The sequence below is a fragment of the Xyrauchen texanus genome, chromosome 6 (assembly GCF_025860055.1).
Source record: "Xyrauchen texanus isolate HMW12.3.18 chromosome 6, RBS_HiC_50CHRs, whole genome shotgun sequence".
Lineage (NCBI taxonomy): Eukaryota > Metazoa > Chordata > Actinopteri > Cypriniformes > Catostomidae > Xyrauchen > Xyrauchen texanus.
This window is the reverse complement of record NC_068281.1, coordinates 28,616,585-28,635,351: the sequence shown is the minus strand read 5'-3', so window position 1 is coordinate 28,635,351 and position 18,767 is coordinate 28,616,585. Positions and strand designations below refer to the sequence as shown.

The following is an 18,767-nucleotide window of genomic DNA, read 5'->3' as shown; positions in this document are numbered from 1 at the left end:
AAAAAATGCAAAAGCACAACTAATACAGATATCTTTCTCCCATAATTTGTAAGCATAGAGTGTGACATCAATACCATGTCAGAGACTTCATGTGACTACACTAATAGTATAATGTTTACCTTGATAGTGACAATAGAGGCTGGCTACTCTAAAGACGTTAGTCATTTTGTTATTAAGTCAGCTATAAGCAAGTTATCATTGTTCTCCCTCTCAAAAGCAAAATATTTGTCTCTGAATGCCTCAGGATATTTGAGTTGAAAATGCTGTGAAAGGTGAGCCTCAGGGCAATAGTGTGATGTTTTCTCTGGTGAAATATGAGAGCTGGAATGATCATCACTGGCATTCAATAATAAATACTCACCTTTCTCTGACTATGTGTGAGAGCGGAGCAGGAATAACACGATGAAGAATGTGTGAAATGGGATGAAAATTTACTCTCTAAAACCGACAGAAATTTCCCAATGGCTTGACATCAGACATGCATATTTACGCGTAGACTGTTTTATATATATATTAATAGCTTTATTGTAAATTCATGAAATGTTTCAGAACATTCACATATTTCATGGATTAAATAGGAGAGGTAAACCCTTGGCTGTGTGTTTTAAACACACAACTTTACTGAAATGCTCTTTGGCATCCAACCTCGGCATAATATTCCAACAACACAAAATAATGTTACACAATATATTAACAATTTACTTTGAAACAGAGTAAATGTAAACGACAGAATGCAGCTGTTCATAGCATGCTTTTGCTGACACCTTGACCAGCAAAGGTACCATTTAAGGGCATACACATTCAAAAATAAAATATATAATATAGTAACAAATACTCTCTGTGACAGAGTTCTTTTAGTATTCTATAAACCTGTAAAGTGTTTTTGACTCGCACATTAAATTGTCAGTATTTAGACTGCCATTCCTATAAATGCAATAAGGCCTCTCCTACTGTGTACAATGTAAAAGAATTACTTTGTTGAAGGGCGTTGCAGCCATAAATAGACAAACATGAGGAAAATGTTCCCATTTAGAACAATTAATAAAGGAGGGGTGGAAAAAGTACATACGAGAGCCTCAGCCCCAAGGAGAAAGTCAATGGATCTGGAATGTGGTGAAGTAACCACAGGTCTGCTGACAGGAGGGACAATGGATTAGTGAATTCTTTACAGAGGAAAGAGGTAAGCAATTGAACAGTCTTCTGTAGTCCACAAAATGTTGACAATTTGAAAGTATGTGCCCCCCTTCTGTGCAGGATTCTTATAAATGCTGAAAAGGTAGATACCAGCAGCAAAGTGATGTAGTCCGCTGCCTCAATACATGCCACACTGGAGCTGTACCTTTAAGAATGAACACTGACAAACTTTTAACTCAGATGGCACAAATGGTCCATTCAGTTATTTGTGCGAGGAGAGCTCAGCTCCCTCGTTAATTTGAGACTTCTGAGCAGGTTTTTTATTTAGCTGAATTCTTCACTCCAATAGATTAGTGATGTCATTTAGTCCCCATCTCTCTGAGATCTTCTTTTCTTACAGGTAAGATGCAGGTATTTTGCATGGCAGTTCATCTGGCATGCATTTTTCCAAGTGTTTGCTCTTCATCATATGAAGATCTCTACTGCTTCAGCCTCCACATCATCCAGACCCTTGAACATATCCACAGAGTGAGGTGGTAGCGACATGTTATCTGTAGAAAAACAATAACATAAAAAATGAGCCGGTTGTCACAGAATGAGAGAATGCAACAGAGTCAGGGAAGCCCCATTAGTGGTATCTAATGGTGACTGCTTTGCTTAATCAATGACCCATACAATGGCTAACAGCTAACAACACAATAAGACTAAACCAGAGTGCATCTGTAAAACAAACGCAGGTATGTAGCAAAGAGATGGTGTTAAGTAGATCAGAAATGTGGGGTCGGGGCAAAAATTTCACCAAAAGTGACAAAAAAAAAATGCAATACTGTTCTCAATATTCTATTCTAGGCCTAGGTAAAGAAAATAAATATCACATAAAATATGAGTTGATGCTGATTTCATTTTATTGGTAACAACCTAATTATTCTAACTGCTCAATTAGAGAATTTATTTTAAATTGATTGATTCAACTGAAGTTAGAAAAATGGTTAGAAAAATATGCTTTCCAAAAAAAATGAATCTGAAAATCAAATACAGGAGGCAAATATTGTACTTTCAAAATGTACCACATTCTGCTAAATTTAATATATTTCCAGGACTACTCTCCCAACTGTCTGAAAAGAAAACTACACAGTTGTTCATGTGTATGGCTCCATGTTTGTGTACTTACTGAAGCTAGGCTCTGTGCTGGAGACTTGATCTGTCACTTGTTTCTCTGAAAGAACTGGCTCAGACTGTCGAGAAGCAGCAACCAGAGCAAGTGTGGAACGTGACGTACCAGCCGTCTTGTCATCTGAATGACTCTTCCCTGGAAAAGACCAATGAGAGCTGGTTACTACAGCGTTTTTAACAGCGTATTCTACTCAGCTATATCATTATTGAATCCCAATGCTTTACAGACATCCATATTTATATTATTAGTAAAGCAAGTTAACATTCATACACTTCGTACAATTTGCCCTTGTACATCAGACAGGCTCAGACACTTGCTGCTTTTAAATCTAGTCTTAAAACCTATTATTATAGTTTGGCATTTGACACTATGTGACAGTTGTTTTATTGCTTTTGTTTAATTGTTTTTATTTTTTGTGTCATTGATCGTTTGTAGCAGTAATATAGGATTTAAGTGTACAGCACTTTGTCAAACACTTGCTGTTTTTAAAAGTGCTTTATAAATAAACTTTGACTTTGACTTTGATACACTGACCTATGCCCTGGCCAATGTATGTTGCAGTTGGATGTAAGGTGCTGATTGAGGGCACAGAAGTGGCTGGGCAGAGGAGTCCTGATTCACCCTTCTCCTGCTCCTGTTGCAGCCTCTTCTGTAGAATGTCAATCACTTTGTCCTTCTCAAAGATCTGGGCATATAGAGCATGGATCCTGAAAACATTGATTCAAAATGGTTATAAAAACAAAGTGTGCACAATAGCAGTGTGAGCAAACCAAATCTGAATTGAAATCTACTGATTAGTTAGATGGAATTTGGGTGGATCTCCTACCTGTTCTCTACCTCCTGGTTCCTATACTCAGATAATGGGAGCTCTTCGATGACAGTGATGTTGGAGGAATTGCAGGGTGAATGGTTAATGATGGTGGTGTCTCTGTGAAGTTTAGGGAGAAAAACTGATTATTAACTGGCTAAAGCAAGCTATACTCCATCTAAAACTATTTTAGACAGTATTTGGCTGTTTTATCATTATTATTCATACAGCTTTTATGACCTAATATTAATATGGAATATTTGTACTTTTAAAAATTAATTTATCACAGGTCCATTTCAATTGAACTAGTTAAAGCAAGTTATACAATAGGTTTAAAAAAAGAGATATATACTTTCCCTTATACATTCAAATAGATTTTTACTGAAATTCATGAAGTTAATCAAATGAAAGTCCATGGACATGATAAGTGTCAGCTAACTATATGTTCTGAATAGCTTGACACTGATTTAGTATTTTACCTCTGTGCTGCAGCGGTGGCAGCAGCATCCATGGCAAACTCTCTCATAGTCTTCTCCTCCAAGTATTTCTGCTCCCAGCGTGTCTTGTCAGCCTCCAGAGACAGCATGCGCTCTTCTTTCTCCCGCAGAAGCTCCTGCAGTGTGGACACACTCATATGGGATGCTCCACTGACTGGTTGAGGTTGTCTCTGTGGACAAGAAAAACAAAGTAGTTTTGAGATCGTTTGATATACTGCTGGTTTAAGTTGTTTTTCTCTTAAGACAAAGCATCCTTTTTGAGTAGTGTAGTTTGTGTTGTCTTTGTACCAGCTGATTTCTGAGACTACGCAGTTCCTTTTCAAGCCGCATCCGCAGGCACATTTCCAAACTTTCTCTCTTCTCACAAGCTGCTTGGAGTTGAGCCAAAGCCCCCTGTAGACGCTCAACCTTCTCCACATATGCACTCTTCCGTTGCAGCTCGATCCACAGCTGCTGGCTTCGTGTCTGTGTGGACTTCAACATGGTCTCCAGGACCTCACCCCTGTGCTCCTGCTTCTCTGCTTTGCTTTGCAGATGCTGCACCTCCTGCTCCAGCCGTGCACACTGCAGCTGCTGCTCTTCATCTGTCATAGAAAAAACAAGAGGGAATTAAGATTATGCTTGTAAATGAAACCTAAATGAGCAGGCCAGATGCTCAGAGAGCCAAAGAAACCCAGTTTGTGGTGCCTACTGGCCAAATAATGTCACGTCACTTAGTACGTAGAAAAGCTCAGTTTGTAATCGCACAACATTGTATTTTAAGCAGTACCACATGAGTGTTGTCAGATTGATACATACGTTACAGTAGATACTGTATAAGTTACACTGTGTTAAGTTCTTGTAGTAAAAAAACAATGCTGTTGTACTTAATATCAACACAGCTTTGATTTCAGCCTTGTGTCTGTGGCCAAATCACAGCCGTGCTGATATTTAGTTCAACAGCATTCTTGCTCATGTGATAAGTTATTTTGTTTATTTTTAGTCTGCCAATTAAAATAGTCAAAAAAACGTCAAACATAATTAAAAATTGATCGCTGAGCAAAGAAATCTGACAGCCTTGTCTGGACGGTCTGGAATTCCACAAACACAGTCAATCGCAGTGAAACCTTCCAGTGTTTTAATAAGAAATATCAGCACTTTTGGAACGTTGCTTGATGAATCATATTAGAGAACCGGGACTAACTGTTATGTAAAAATATATAATAAGGCATAATGTACAATTATAACACAGATGCATTTGTGAGGACGTGAGAAAGAGGCTGATGGAATGTTTATGCAGGTCTTCTCGAGTACTACTCCCCATTGACTTCCTGCTCATAACAAGAGGAATTCAATGGCAAAGTCCAGAGCGCCTCATTTACGCAAGCAGTTAAGGAATGCAGAAGGAAGGAGAAACAGCAGCCCACTCTCCATTTGACCCACATCTCAGAGCTCCACATTGTTCAGCCTGTTGAAAAACTCAAGATCGTCCACACCTCTATCCACTTTCAACTTATGGGCGGTGAAGCTGAGACGAATACTTCATTAATTGTCAATGGAGAGCAGATGACCAGTGACAATGCTTGGCAGTGGTTAAAAGTACACAGGCATTTTTCTTACAGTATATAGCTAAGGTCACATCTAAGTGTATTTCCCCTATGTTCATTTTGCAGTGGCGCAGCACCACTGCTGAATTATGAGTGCCGCTGTTGGGATTTCACATGGTTTATTTAATATTCTTGACTAACCCCAGTCAGCTGTGTGCTTTCTACACTGCGAAAGGGACCCCACCACACACACACAGGGGGTCGCAACGTTTCACTGAACAATCAGTTAGCGCTTTCCTCGTTAATATAAATGAGCCTTCCCCTGTCATCTGTATGCTTTGGAGCACATTTCGCCGCTTCAAAAGCAGAATGAAACAGCAATACACAGGTCAATTATCAAAACGGCTTAATCAGCACGAGTGCAGAGCAGGAGCGGTAATTCGTGAACTAGTCTACACCGAACAACAGATTTTAATTGCACCTGTGAACCAGTGAGATGCACGGTGGAGATCATGAAACCTGTTTGAATGCGGTAAAAATGGTCTGTTGCAAAACTCTTATCTTACCATGGATTTACAGCAGTAACACCAACTGTACTGTATTACCTATGGTAGTTGTGGCAGAAAAAACTTTCTAAATATATTTAGATTGCTGTGTTTTCATTACAAAAATCCCTTAGTTCTTTATATAGAAACCATAGTTACTAACCATGGTAGTGAGGAGCCATGCATGGTTTTACCTATGGTTACCATGAACAATTACAAATATAATTTTTTTCCTCTCCTTTTCTTCCCAATTTGGAATGCCCAATTGGTGGCATTCACCTTGTGGTGGCGTAGTGACTCGTCTCAATCCGGGTGGTGGAGGACGAATCTCAGATGCCTCCACGTCTGAGACAGTCAATCCACGAATCTTATCACGTGGATTGTTCTTACTGCAGAGACATAGCACATGTGGAGGCTTCACGCTATTCTCCGCGGCATCCAAGCACAACTCAACACGTGCCCCACCGAGAGTGAAAACGACATTTTAGCGACCACGAGGAGGTTGCCCCATGTGACTCTACCTTCCCTAGCAACTGGGTCAATATGGTTGCTTAGGAGACCTAGCTGGAGTCACTCAGCATGCCCTGGATTCGAACACATGACTCCAGGTAGTCAGCGTCTTTACTTGCTGAGCTACCCAGACCCCCTTACAAATATCACTGTTTAAACAATGGATACTATGGAAGAACTATGGAGCATTTTCATAATAATGGACCATAATTGTGTCAAATCTGTACTCTTGTAATATTCTCTGATTATAGGAAAATTAAAGTTGTTTTGTCTTCAGAAATTCCAAGACATGGCTGTAGTTTAATTAGTAGGAGCCTGATGAAAGGAATCTGTAAAGACCCAACTTATTCACACTGTCAGAATATTTCAATTTAGCCATATCAAATAAGACTCATTTTTCCCCACAGATGTTACTGTTGTTGATATCAGAATTTCCATCTGCATCCTAACCTCAAAATCAATGCCGTACTGTCAAATGTGCATTTCAATGCATGTAACATGTAATATTTTTTGCATAGATGCAATCAAATCAGGAGCAAATCAACCAGATTTTCAAAGGGCATTTTGAGGGCACAAATAACCCCTGATGTGTCCCAGGCTGTAATTGACTTTGACACCCCTGATTTAATCTATTCTTTGACCAACATGCTTTAATATGGGTCCGGCATTGCAACACAATCCAGAGCATGTGAAGGTTAACCTTGAGACAGTAATGAGGTTTACAGCCATATGGTTGTGTCTGTGAACTTACTCTGCAGAAGAAGCTTGACAATAACTTGCTGGTTCTGGTCAGCAGCTTCAACTTCCTTTGCCACTTGAATGTTTGAATGTTGCAGCCTCTTGATCTCATTCATCAGCTTGTTTCTCAGCGCTTGCTCCAGGGCTTCTCTTTTAGAACAGCCCTGCATCAGAGTGTCATAGGCCTCTGATATCCTCTGGATCTCTTGTTCCAGCTAGGAGAAGAATAAGAAAGAAATAATTTGTTACTAATATATAACTTCAGTGGTGTCATTCTAACAATGACTGTCTAAACTACTTATTCTAAGGACCTTCAAAAGGGACAATAAAATCATCCAAGAATGTTCCTGGTTATAAGGAGCAGAACAGAGAACAGATATGGTGTTAAGGAGGCAATATGGAAAGCCCGGGAAGATATTAACCATGACTCCATCTTCCCAGGCATGTTTACACAAGGAAGGCAGTGGCCTGATGGGTAAGCGCTCAAACCTGTGTAAATATCATTCTTTCAGAATGAGTGAGTGCTACGCTCCACTAATGTAATCCACTGGAAAAATGTAATTGCCTTTTGGAGCTGGGCCAAAGTGAAATAAAAAGATATGAAATAATCCTGCAAGTAATCCTGGTCTATTTTATTGGTTGCTTTATATCATATCACCTGAAGTCATTTGATGGGTGTCAACAAATATTTGATGAGATTCAGAGAAAAGCTGTGTGTGTGTGTGTGTGTGTGTGTGTGTGTGTGTGTGTGTTTTTGTGTGTGTGTGTGTGTGTGTGTGTGTGTGTGTGTGTGTGTGTGCTTACATTTAAACCTGCTGTAAACAATCTGTCTCCATTCATTACTGTAAACCCTAAATATACAATCTACATATGTGACTACAAAACAATACTGGATGTCCCATATCTCTAAGTGGAGAGATCTGGTGTCACAGTTGGGTCTAGATCAATACCTCCAAAGCACTGAAATGAGTCACTGTGACAGCTTAAAACTTCATTTATGTTTGTTTTTTCTCAAATAGTACATTCTGGTGTCAATGTGTTTATACCTTCTGAATTTTTAGGGATTTCTCAGAGTGTCCCTCCAGCTCTTGTCTCAATCTCTTATTTTCTTTCATGAGCATCTCCAGTTGAATGTGACTGCAAGCTGAAACCTCCCTGCCAGCAGGGGGTGATGTGGAGAGTACATGACAAACTTCTGGTGACTGTGCAGATGGCACATTTCTGAAGTGGTACAAGGTAAAAATCATTATTTTAGATTATAAACTGATTCACTTAAACCTTATAAGCATACTATCAATGTTTCATATAGTCTGATGACTAAGTGCATCAGTATGTCCCATTTAGGATTAACTAATAGACTGTTAGTTATAATGACACATCCTATAAAGTACATAAAAACTGCATTTACAAAATGAGTAAAAGGTTTAACTAAATCAGACTATAATAACGTGTGTAATGTGGTGCTGTGTTTTATTTGTAAAGGTAAATCTTCAAGGCTCCTTTACCTGTTGTGCTGGGAATGGAAAGGGGGTGGTGGTCTGTAGCATTGATCATACTCTGGTGTTTGTCTTAGCATGAATCCTTGTGGCTGTACAGGAAATGGGTACTCCATATGAGGACCCTGCTTATTGTACTCCAAGCCTTGCTGGCTATTTGCAAAGTACTGGTTTGCATGATATTCCTGTAACTGGGGGTAACTGTAGGAGGAGCCAATGGCAGAAGATTTGCCAGTGTTGCGCTCCAAAGATAGCTGCAGAAGCCGCTCACTGAGTGACCGTGCATGGCCTCGCTTTGCGTCCCAGCTTTCCTCTTCATCACAGGGCTTCTGATTGGTTACACTGTCCTGTAGTGAGCAGCCCCTTTGTGGCTGGCACCACTGGGAGGCCAGATACTGGGACTGTGCCTTGGCTTGTTCATAGGTGGGCAGCACCTCACTATGTTGGGGGTATGTTGTGTAATTCTCAGAGTGCTGGTAGTCCACCTGGTGCTCCTGACCCTGGGGCTCTTGACGGGCAGAGAGCTGAGGAGAATAGGGCTCCTCCTGGCTGAGGCTTTCAGATGAGGACTGCGAAGAACTAGCACCTCCAATGCCTCCTCCAACACATCTTCCTTGTCGCAGGGCCTGCTGCTGGATGGCGAGGAGTGTGTGGGCATCAGTGGGGTTTCCATAACGAAGCTGTTCTTGGATCAGTCTGTGCAGGACAGTGCCAGATGCTTCCTCACCTCTCATTTTATTTGATGAATACGAGTGTTTATTATTTGAACTGGACCTGCAGGACAACAGATGGATCACCAAAGGATTAGGATGTTTATATAAACAGTAAATAAAGATATTTGATATACATTTCACATGTTCACTGGTTCATATAGTCCTGGAGTGCATAAAGGTAAACGTATTTGGCATGATGTCTCTATAACAAAAGGGCTCGAGGGACTAGGCTTGAGCTCTGAGACCCCCTTTTAGAGCTCTATGCCACTTTTCCCAACTTAATGAAAACATTTTATATATTTTTATAAAATGAATAAAAATAAATACATACATGTATTTATAAATGAATATAAAACATTCTAAAGTTTTTTCAATGCTGTAATTTTTTTTTCCCATCAAGTAAAATGGCATAGGCACATATAGAGCATCTAGTAGAAATAAGGCACAAAAAAGCATGCTAATCTTGAACAACTAATATGAATAAAATAAAAGCTTCAATAATAAATAATACGAAATAATAAGAAACTAATAATAATAATAATAATAATATATAATCAATTAAAATATAATCAATCAAAATATAATAAGTAGACTAAATTCAACCAAAATGTGACATAGGCATAGATAGATAGATAGATAGATAGATAGATAGATAGATAGATAGATAGATAGATAGATAGATAGATAGATAGATAGATCTGCCTTACATTTAAAGTTTAATTTTCTAGTTTTCTTGAAAAAGCTAATATTATTCGCTCCTATTACCCATAACAATTCACGTCTCGAGAACAAATCTGACAACAATCTTACCAGTCAATAATTTCATTCCACACAGGTTCTGTCAGTGGCAATTATAATCCAATATCTTCTGGTTAAATAACGTGTGCGCGCGTTCAAGTCTCGTTGGGTTGTGAGCTGATCGGCGCTTGCTCTCATAAATAACTGAGCGCGCCTGGAATGATCGGGATGTGTGAACTCAGGGATCAAAAGAGAGAGAGAGAGAGAGAGAGAGAGAGAGAGAGAGAGAGAGAGAGAGAGAGAGAGAGAGAGAGACTGCAGCAGTTCGGCTTGCGTCCACCGGGTTTAACGTGAGTGATGGACACATTAATGTATCACTATAGAATCGCTGATCAGTGATGTCATGTTAATAGAGAAAATAACATGCGTCAGAAGGTGTGACCCAAGCTGAAAGGTATGCAGACGTGTTGACACAAGAAACATAATACAAATAACCCGAGTTAGAAGATCCACCTTTGTGTGTTTAAGAATATACAAGCTATCTTCTGTATCAATTACTTCAGTTTCTTTCACTTTTGGCACCCTTTATTCGATTTAATGGTTTCACAAATAAAAAACACATATGTGCAGATGAGGTGCAATATGACAACCCACAAATTACCTGTGACATCAAAATGTGAATAAAAAATGACAAAATATGAAAATCTAGATTTGCTATCGTTCTGGTCAACCATTTTAAGTTGCAATTTTTTCTCTCTCCATATTTCAATAGTCCAAAACAGGTTGTCAAAGGTAAACGAGGAGGAAACTCCCTGCAATAACCATAGCAGACAGGGTGGTAACCTTTCTCACTTGCCCTGTGGTTATATGAATCTTCAGGTTCCTCCAGACTAAAGCCATTATGAATGGGAAAAGGGTGGAATTCCACCAAGGGAGCTGGCCGGAATGTTTAATCAGTTCAGCTGAACTATATACATTGCGAGTTTCTATGAAGTACAGGGTAACTTGGAATAACAAGGAAAACTTCATTTGCCCCCGTGTTATGATATTAAGCAATCCAGCACTCGCATTCCCCTCTTGAATTGATTGATAGCAGGGTATTTCTGGCTAAGTTTCAGACAGTGACTCAATGGGAAACAGACGTGTGGTAGACATGTGACTACTTGATTGCAGGTGTGTATGAAGGAAGCCGTCACTGGCAAGTCTTTACAAATCTAAGAAAATCTGAACCTTCCTCACATCATACCTGGAAGCAAGTGTAAAACATAACTTCTATGTAACACCTCTCAATCAAAGTACTCTGTCTTTGATTGGGCCCAAACCAGAATATCTCTTTCACTCATAAACTGCCATGTGGGCCTTTTTTTTAGAGGAATCACAAGACATGAGCGCTGAGAAAGGATAACAACTGATTGGAGAAAATATGGACAGAATTAAACTCAGCTCAACAGGGATTAGTTGCGGTTATCTGGAATGTCCAAAGCAGGCACTTGGTATAGGGGACTAGAGAGGATGCTCTGTTCTCATCACAGTTATGCCTTTATTGGTTGCAAATGGCCTGGCATATTTTCATAGCGCATTTGTGGTTTAAGAGGTGATTGAAGAATGGCCTACTGAGACAAGACACAATGAACTAAGTTGTTTATGGACCTCCACTGCTCCAGGCCAATTTCTTTTTATATATAAAGAGCAAAACTGTATCAAAACAATCCTTAATATGAGCAAACATGTTACATTTCTTCAAAGAAAACTCCCTGCAACATTATTTTTTAGAATATGTTGTGAACACATTCTGTTTAAACACATTGACCAAATATAACACAAAGCATTCACAAAGATCAGCTTTACTTTGTGACAAAGCAAAGTGCTTAATTCATCTCAATCATAATTCACTGTACTCACACACTGGGAATTGAGACAAAGAAAAATGAAATATTGTCTGATCAGTGTTGGGAAGTAACTGAACCAAATTTTTCAGTAGCGTGACAGTAGCTCAGATGTTTTCACAGTGCTACATTTGTCACAGTGTATTGCAAATGCAGCAATGGTGGCGAGGGAGTATTCAAACTGCTTTCATATGTAGTGCTGGAAAATTAAAGCAGTGAATGGGTAAAAGAAATGCGCCATAATGCGTAACAAGTGATGAGGGACTGCTGTGCTAAGTTCATAAGGCAGAGGCTGGATTGTGATTGGATGAGATGCCTGATTTTAGTAAAAGTATGACTTATGCTTACTACGAGATCTCTGCCAGAACTATCGCATAGACTTGCAATTCAACTCCATTATATTAAATAGTGTTTTCTAGTGTTTTAACTTTATAGTCAGCATAAATGTATAAGTTTAATTTAATGTCATCCTTATTAAATATTGATTCTGTGATATTATTTAATTCTGCAATCAGAACTTCTGTTATTTATTTAAAGGTAGCAAGACTGTAGTTTAACTACTTTTAGTTACGAGTAGCTTGTGTGACCCCGCGTCCTTCTGCATGGACTATGTGTTTTGACTTCACATTACACTATGTATAATTTTATTTCAACTGACTGATCTCAGTTCAGGACACTCTGGGCTTCCATTAAAAATTTAAACATTTGACGCTCAAAGGCATGTGACAAAACAACATGGCGCCAATCACAGCAGAGTTTGTCTAACTACATCTGGTAAGAAGCCTAATTACTCGCTAGTTTCATCCGACATGCCATTTTAAAATTTGAGCGATCTATCCCGAAGCGGCACTCTGTTAAGCAAAATGTCCACTATTGTGTACTTTAGCACTATTTTTCCCTTTAGAAATCCAATATTTACTGTGCATTTCCACACTAGGAATCAATGGGTTCATCCAAAAGGCTTTATATGGAGTTGAATGAAAAAGAGGTGTATTTCGAATTGTTCTGAGATCAGTGCAGACAGAGAGCAAGTCATTCAATAAGTAGGGAGCAAGGGATCATCCTATAGCTTTCCTATGCAGCTAAGTGCATTCACTTTTAACATCCATCCAAAAGTTCAGTTTCAGGCTGCAGATGATGTTTGGACCATTCAACATGGTTGGCAGACATGGGACAATGGTAAGCAGTACATAGATACAGAATTTATTATATATCATTTTATTTTGACATGATTGGACGATGCTGGCCATTACTTGTAACTTATATTCTAATTTCTGATTGGTAAAATGCTTCAGGACTGGCTACCACTTGTTTGTTTGACAATGCAAAGAGAGAACTTTGAGATTTTGTTGCCGAAGTAGAAAAAAAAACATTGTAACAAAAAGTAATTATTACTATTTATTTGTCACTTTTTTTTGTTTTGTTGTTACGCTTCAGGTAGCAAAAGATGCATTAAAATGCTACTTTAGGAATGATTAGGTAAGGAGAGTGTGAACAGAGTTTCTTTTTCTGTGTCTATGGATGGGTGTTATAAAGAAATTAATAGACCCCTCTCCCTTCATGTCACCCATGCACTTCACTGGTTAAATGAGCTCTAAACCCACCACTATTGATGTTTATACAAGTCACAATTGCTATCAGTGCAGTGTACTCTAATATCCACCTGTTTTAAAAGATCCAGTGTTCCAAGATGATCCAAATACATGAGTAAAATTAGATATATTGTTAATTTTGCCCAAGATTTGTGTAAAAGAAATCACAATACCTTTAATGACAGTTTATTGTGGTTTTATGGTGGAATCATTTGTCATTTGAATGGCATCCTTTGTACTCACATACTTTAAAAATGTTCTTATGACTTGCTATCACTTCCAGCAAATACTTCTGAGTCATAAATGTGAAACAAGCAGCACAACACATGTTCAGACCTCAAACAGGTCAGTATTTTTATTTTTCTGGAAAATTATGAATTACTTCACAAAATCAAACAGGGATCAGATGGGGATTGCAAAAGCAAGGCTCATTAGATCATTATTGTTTGTAGTCAGTACATGGACATAAAAAGTGAGAGGTGATATGACATATTTACAGACGGAGTTGGTGCTGATCCGCTAAATATCTTCCCACTGGATCAGGAGAATGCAGCTTATTCATGTGAGTCACTACTTTAACCGGTCGTGTGTCCCTGAGCAAATAGCTGCCCCTGCTACTACTGATCCAGCACATAATGTAGCTCACTCTCAGTGGTTTTGCCCACCAAGGTGGTGGAGAAAAGAGAAATAGATATAAATGTACAGTCAGCTGTTAAGTCGACTAGTGAAAATGCTTCTGCATGCTATCTTTCTAATAGAATACAAAATGTTTTTACAAATTATATTACCGGCATATTAATTTGAGTGAAAGTTGTTATGAAAGATTTACATACATTTGAGAATCTCTTAATATTTGTTATGTCTCTCTCTTTTTTCAGTGACAGCATGCACTCGAGAGAGAGAGAGTGCATGAGAGAGAGAGAGATGTTTACAGGTGATTGTATTGGTCATAATAGTGTAAGAAACTTAATGAGCCATCTTGTTATCTTTACATAATGGCACTTCACTTGCATGCTGATAAGATAATAGCAAATAGTGTAGGCGTGTATGCCTCTCGTAAGAACAGAAACCAATTTAATAAAAGTCTTTCATAAAACTTTAGCAGTTAACTCCATAGTTTGTTTGTACTTAGACAAAGAACACAAGATACAAGAACACTAAAATGCACATCAGGTGCTTTATTTCTGAGTAACTATGCCATCTGAGTGAACTTAAAAGAGGGTTCTTGTCAAACTGAAAAAAAAGAGTCATTGTGTTGAAGCCTCACAAGATGGCTACTTTTACCACTGTGGGAAAATGTCCTTAAATACAAGTCATTTTAGCTGAAAATAACTCAAGTCAAGCCCTATATAATGATGTCTGGAATCATACCAACATGGACTGAAACAATCTGATCACCCACAACTAAAGTCATAAACTGAGTTTATAAACTTTCTGATTTCTTAAATTCTGAACATGACACTTAATCCAGTCTCATTGTATGAGTGTGTATTATATTGTATATGTGTGTCTGAATTGTTGCCAAAACATTTATTGAGAGTTTTGTTAGCAAAGGCTCTGTTTACATGTAGCCAGCGCAGCAGCGGCTCATTCTCTGTCTGTCCTGTTACACTTCATTAGAGGAGCAACACAAACTTAAGATATTGATGCAGGTTGATATTGACTTCAGTGTGCCATTATATAATAGAGGTTACTTGAAGATTTTTAGAAGAATATTTCAGATCTGTTGGTCCTTACAATGCAAGTAAATGGGGACCAGACTTTTGAAGCTCCAACAGCACAGGTAGTGTAAAAGTAATCCATACTCTAGTGGTTAAATCCATGTCATCAGAAGCGATATGATAAGGGTGGGTGAGAAACAGATACATATTTATGTCATTTTTACTATTAATCTCCATTTTAACTTTCATATTATACTTCTTCTTTACTTTTGGTGATTCACATTCTTTGTGCATATCGCCACCTATAGGGCAAGAAATTTTATTTATAGTAAAAAAGGACTTTTAAATATTTATCTGTTTCTCACGCACACCTATCATATCATTTCAGAAGACACTGATTAAATCACTGGAGTCATATGGATTACTTTTAAGCTGCCTTTATGTGCTTTTTGGAACTTGAATTCTGGTCACCATTCCCTTGAATTGTGAGGACATATAGAGCGGAGATATTATTCTAAAACTCTTTGTGTTCAGCTAAAGCAAGCCATACACATCTGTGATGACATGAGGGTGATTAAATGAGATAATGTTTTTTTGGGGGGGGGGGGTCCCTTTGATCTTCAAATATCAATGTGCTTTGATTTGACATACGGCCCTTCAAAGCCAATTTGTTATGTTTTTTAATTTTTTTTATTGTTCAGCTAAATGTGGGTTCTGTGTTTTCTCTGAATCTTGAGGCAAATTCATCCAGATTTTGGTAATTACTCAAACAAAAATATGTGCACACTTTAAAAATGTGGTTACATCTTAATAAACTATTTAAATTCCTTTCAGATATATTAACATGACTAAATCAATCCGACTACAAAAGGTTAGAAAAAGATCCTTAATGTAATAATTTCAGGTTACCACGTTTAACATTGTATTTACTGCATTTTGGCTTTGCATGGCAGCATAGCTCCCCTGAAAGGGAGCAAGAACATAGTTACATCCTCTGTACAACAATGCAAGCTGTTTAAAACATCGGTACAATCATAAACACATCAGTTCAAGAACAATACAAATGTTTATTGGAGGCTGGCACAAATATGTGTGATGGTATGCATTATGAGCCATAGTGTGGGAATTATGGGTGGAATGTGAAGGGTATGTCCAACAGCAGGAAATGCATGCAGCTCATCCGGCAAGGATGAGAAGGGTAATAAAACACAAACTTTGAAAAAGTATGTGAAGGATGATAAAAACATCTGTGCCTTTCAAAGATTATCACCAATCTCCACTCTCAAATCATTCTTTTGAAGTGAAGAAACAAAAAACAGGCCAAGACACTGACACTGAAAAAGGCCAAAAGTAAATAAGAAAATAAGGGTGCAACAATCTGTTGTTGTACTTTCAGTCGTCCAAGTAATAGCAATTAAAAACAGTCGAACATGGCACTACTCTGGGTTTATCTCAAACAAACTCAGAAATGACAAGTATGTAGTTCTGGATAATACAGTGTTTGTTTTTACATGATTATGATGCAATTCATCTGAAGGAATGCAAAATACTCGCCTCTTAACCTTTCATAGATCTATTCACATTCCTCTGCACAGAGTTGCGCATGATTTGTCAGAGATGAGATAGAAGCCAGCTCAAACTGGGATTATTGCTGTTCGTTGCAATTAATCTTCACTTTCTCAACAGACAGTTCTACCGTGGGTTTCAAACAAATGAAAAACAGTTGATCTACTTTACATTATTTAGAGAGCCATTACAGGAAATAGAGAAGCAGGAGCAGAGGTTCTATACTATTTTGGGGTAGCTTAGGTTTTTCCATGCAGTTATGCTTTGAATGTGCCAAAAATTGTCTTTCCAGCTGGAATGGATGTGCAGAACTGTGCAATGTGCTGTATTGTAGTAGTTCTGAATTGAATGGGCCTGGGTACGAGCCATACTAGGTGAATCAGAAGGTATTGAGCAATGTGCAGGAGTATTTAAAATGGTAACAGAGCTGTGATGAATTATATAGGTATTAATGTCAATACAATGTTTTCTTTGATAGTAATAATGGGCAGTGCTGGGGAGTTACTAACTGAATGTAGCAACGTAACAGTAGCTATTTTTCGATTAACACTTTAATAAGTGTTATATATATATATATATATATATATATATATATATATATATACATGACATTTTTTCGAATGCCGCCACCCTGCCCATCTCTTTGCACCACTCTTGAAATGAGGGTGCCTAAATGAGGGCTGTTGAAGTCTGCCGATCATAACGTTGGCTAGAACCCAATTTCTTTTATGTATTTATCCCCTATATTAATGACCGCCCCATCACCGCAAATACAGAGTCTGGGGCAAAATGGAATTTGAGTGCCCAATACATCACACATAAAACTCTGAACCCTCAACCAAAAATATTGAATTTTAACACACCACCAAAAAACATGGGTTGTGTCCCCATCTTCTGATTGGCATCGCCAGCAGTTGGGTGTATCTTTAAGACGAAGCCTATACAATTTAGAGGGGGTTCAATAGAATCAATGTAAAATCTTAAATTGCATAAGGCACACCCTTGCATCTCTAGATGTATACTTGACATTTTTTTTAATTCTAGCCCACACTCCTCCAATACCAATTTTATATCTTTCTCCCATAATCTCTTGAGAGAATTTGAAGCTCCGTCCCCCAGACTCTGAATTAGCAGGGAGTAATACACTGATGCCTCTTCGCCATTTCCAAAAGCAGTCATCACCACTCCCAGAGTATCTGCTGCTTTAGGGGGACGTATGTTACTCCCAAAAATAGTACAGAGCAGGTGGCACAGTTGTAAATACCTAAAGAATTGAGACCTAGCAATCCCAAAATGTTGAACCATATTTTCAAAGGATCTCAACACTCTACTCTCATATAGGTCACCAAGCATATTAACCTCCTTCACAATCCCCTCTGTCCAACAGAAAGGGAACTTATTAATACATAATTTTGTGTTCAGCCATATGCTTGAAGCAACAATTAAATAGATGTCTGAATTAAACACTCTGGACACTTTTGTCCATACCACATACAAATGTGAGATAACGGGGTGTAACTAAACCTCTCCGGTTAGTTTGATAGAAAGGCTTTGCAATGGTGAAAAAGGGGCAAGAACTTCCTGTTCAATACAAAACCAGGGAGGGGCTCTCTCAGGTGGAAGCGACCAATGAGCCAAATGTCAGACCAAATGCATAATAATAAAACAAAATCTTGGGTTGGCCTATCCCAGCTTTGTCAATCTGCCTATGTAATTTACTGAAGTGTAATCTGGGACGTTTACCATTCCAAATGAAGGATTTCGCTATGCTATCAAATTGCTTGAAATAACAAAAGGGGACATCAATAGGGAGAGGTAGCATGTAGTTGATTTTTGGAATACAATTCATTGTAATAACATTAACCTTCCCAATCATAGATAAATATAATGAACATTGCTCAAAAAACTTCTTAGTAAAGGGTCAAAATTAACTCAATTTACTGAATCAGACAAAGTTGCTGGGAATAAAATACCTAAATACTTAATGCCATGTTTGGGCCACTGGGAGGCGCCCGCCTGAAAAGCTGTTACTGGCAGTACGTTAATTTTGAAACTGAATTAATAATTCTATGGAGGCAATGCATAGATCTAGTGGGGTCGGTGACGAATAATAAAATATCATCTGTGTAATGCAAAAGCTTATGGGCCACACCTCCCACCATCACCCCTGGAAAATCTTCCTC

The 18,767-nt window shown here is 38.3% G+C and overlaps 1 protein-coding gene across 1 annotated transcript; it reads right to left on the bottom strand.

Moving 5' to 3' along the window:
• Window positions 1-389: 389 nt before the first annotated feature.
• Window positions 390-10,213, bottom strand: LOC127645222 (angiomotin-like 2a). The gene is made up of 10 exons (XM_052128769.1): window positions 9,952-10,213; window positions 8,438-9,202; window positions 7,979-8,153; window positions 6,946-7,147; window positions 3,902-4,197; window positions 3,596-3,783; window positions 3,135-3,236; window positions 2,843-3,015; window positions 2,306-2,443; window positions 390-1,685 (listed from the first exon to the last, which is right to left on the bottom strand). The coding sequence occupies exons 2-10, from the start codon at window positions 9,160-9,162 to the stop codon at window positions 1,600-1,602; spliced, it is 2,085 nt and encodes a 694-aa protein (XP_051984729.1). The 5' UTR covers window positions 9,163-9,202; window positions 9,952-10,213; the 3' UTR covers window positions 390-1,599.
• Between the last annotated feature and the right edge of the window lie 8,554 nt (window positions 10,214-18,767).

Bases quoted from the DNA above. Each gene is read 5' to 3' on its own strand.
- LOC127645222 (XM_052128769.1), bottom strand. From the start codon at position 9,162: ATGAGAGGTGAGGAAGCATCTGGCACTGTCCTGCACAGACTGATCCAA. The intron at 8,154-8,437 runs GTAAAGGAGCCT...GTACCACTTCAG, and splicing joins TTCCATTCCCAGCACAACAG to AAATGTGCCATCTGCACAGT. The intron at 3,016-3,134 runs GTAGGAGATCCA...CAATGTTTTCAG, and splicing joins AACCAGGAGGTAGAGAACAG to GATCCATGCTCTATATGCCC.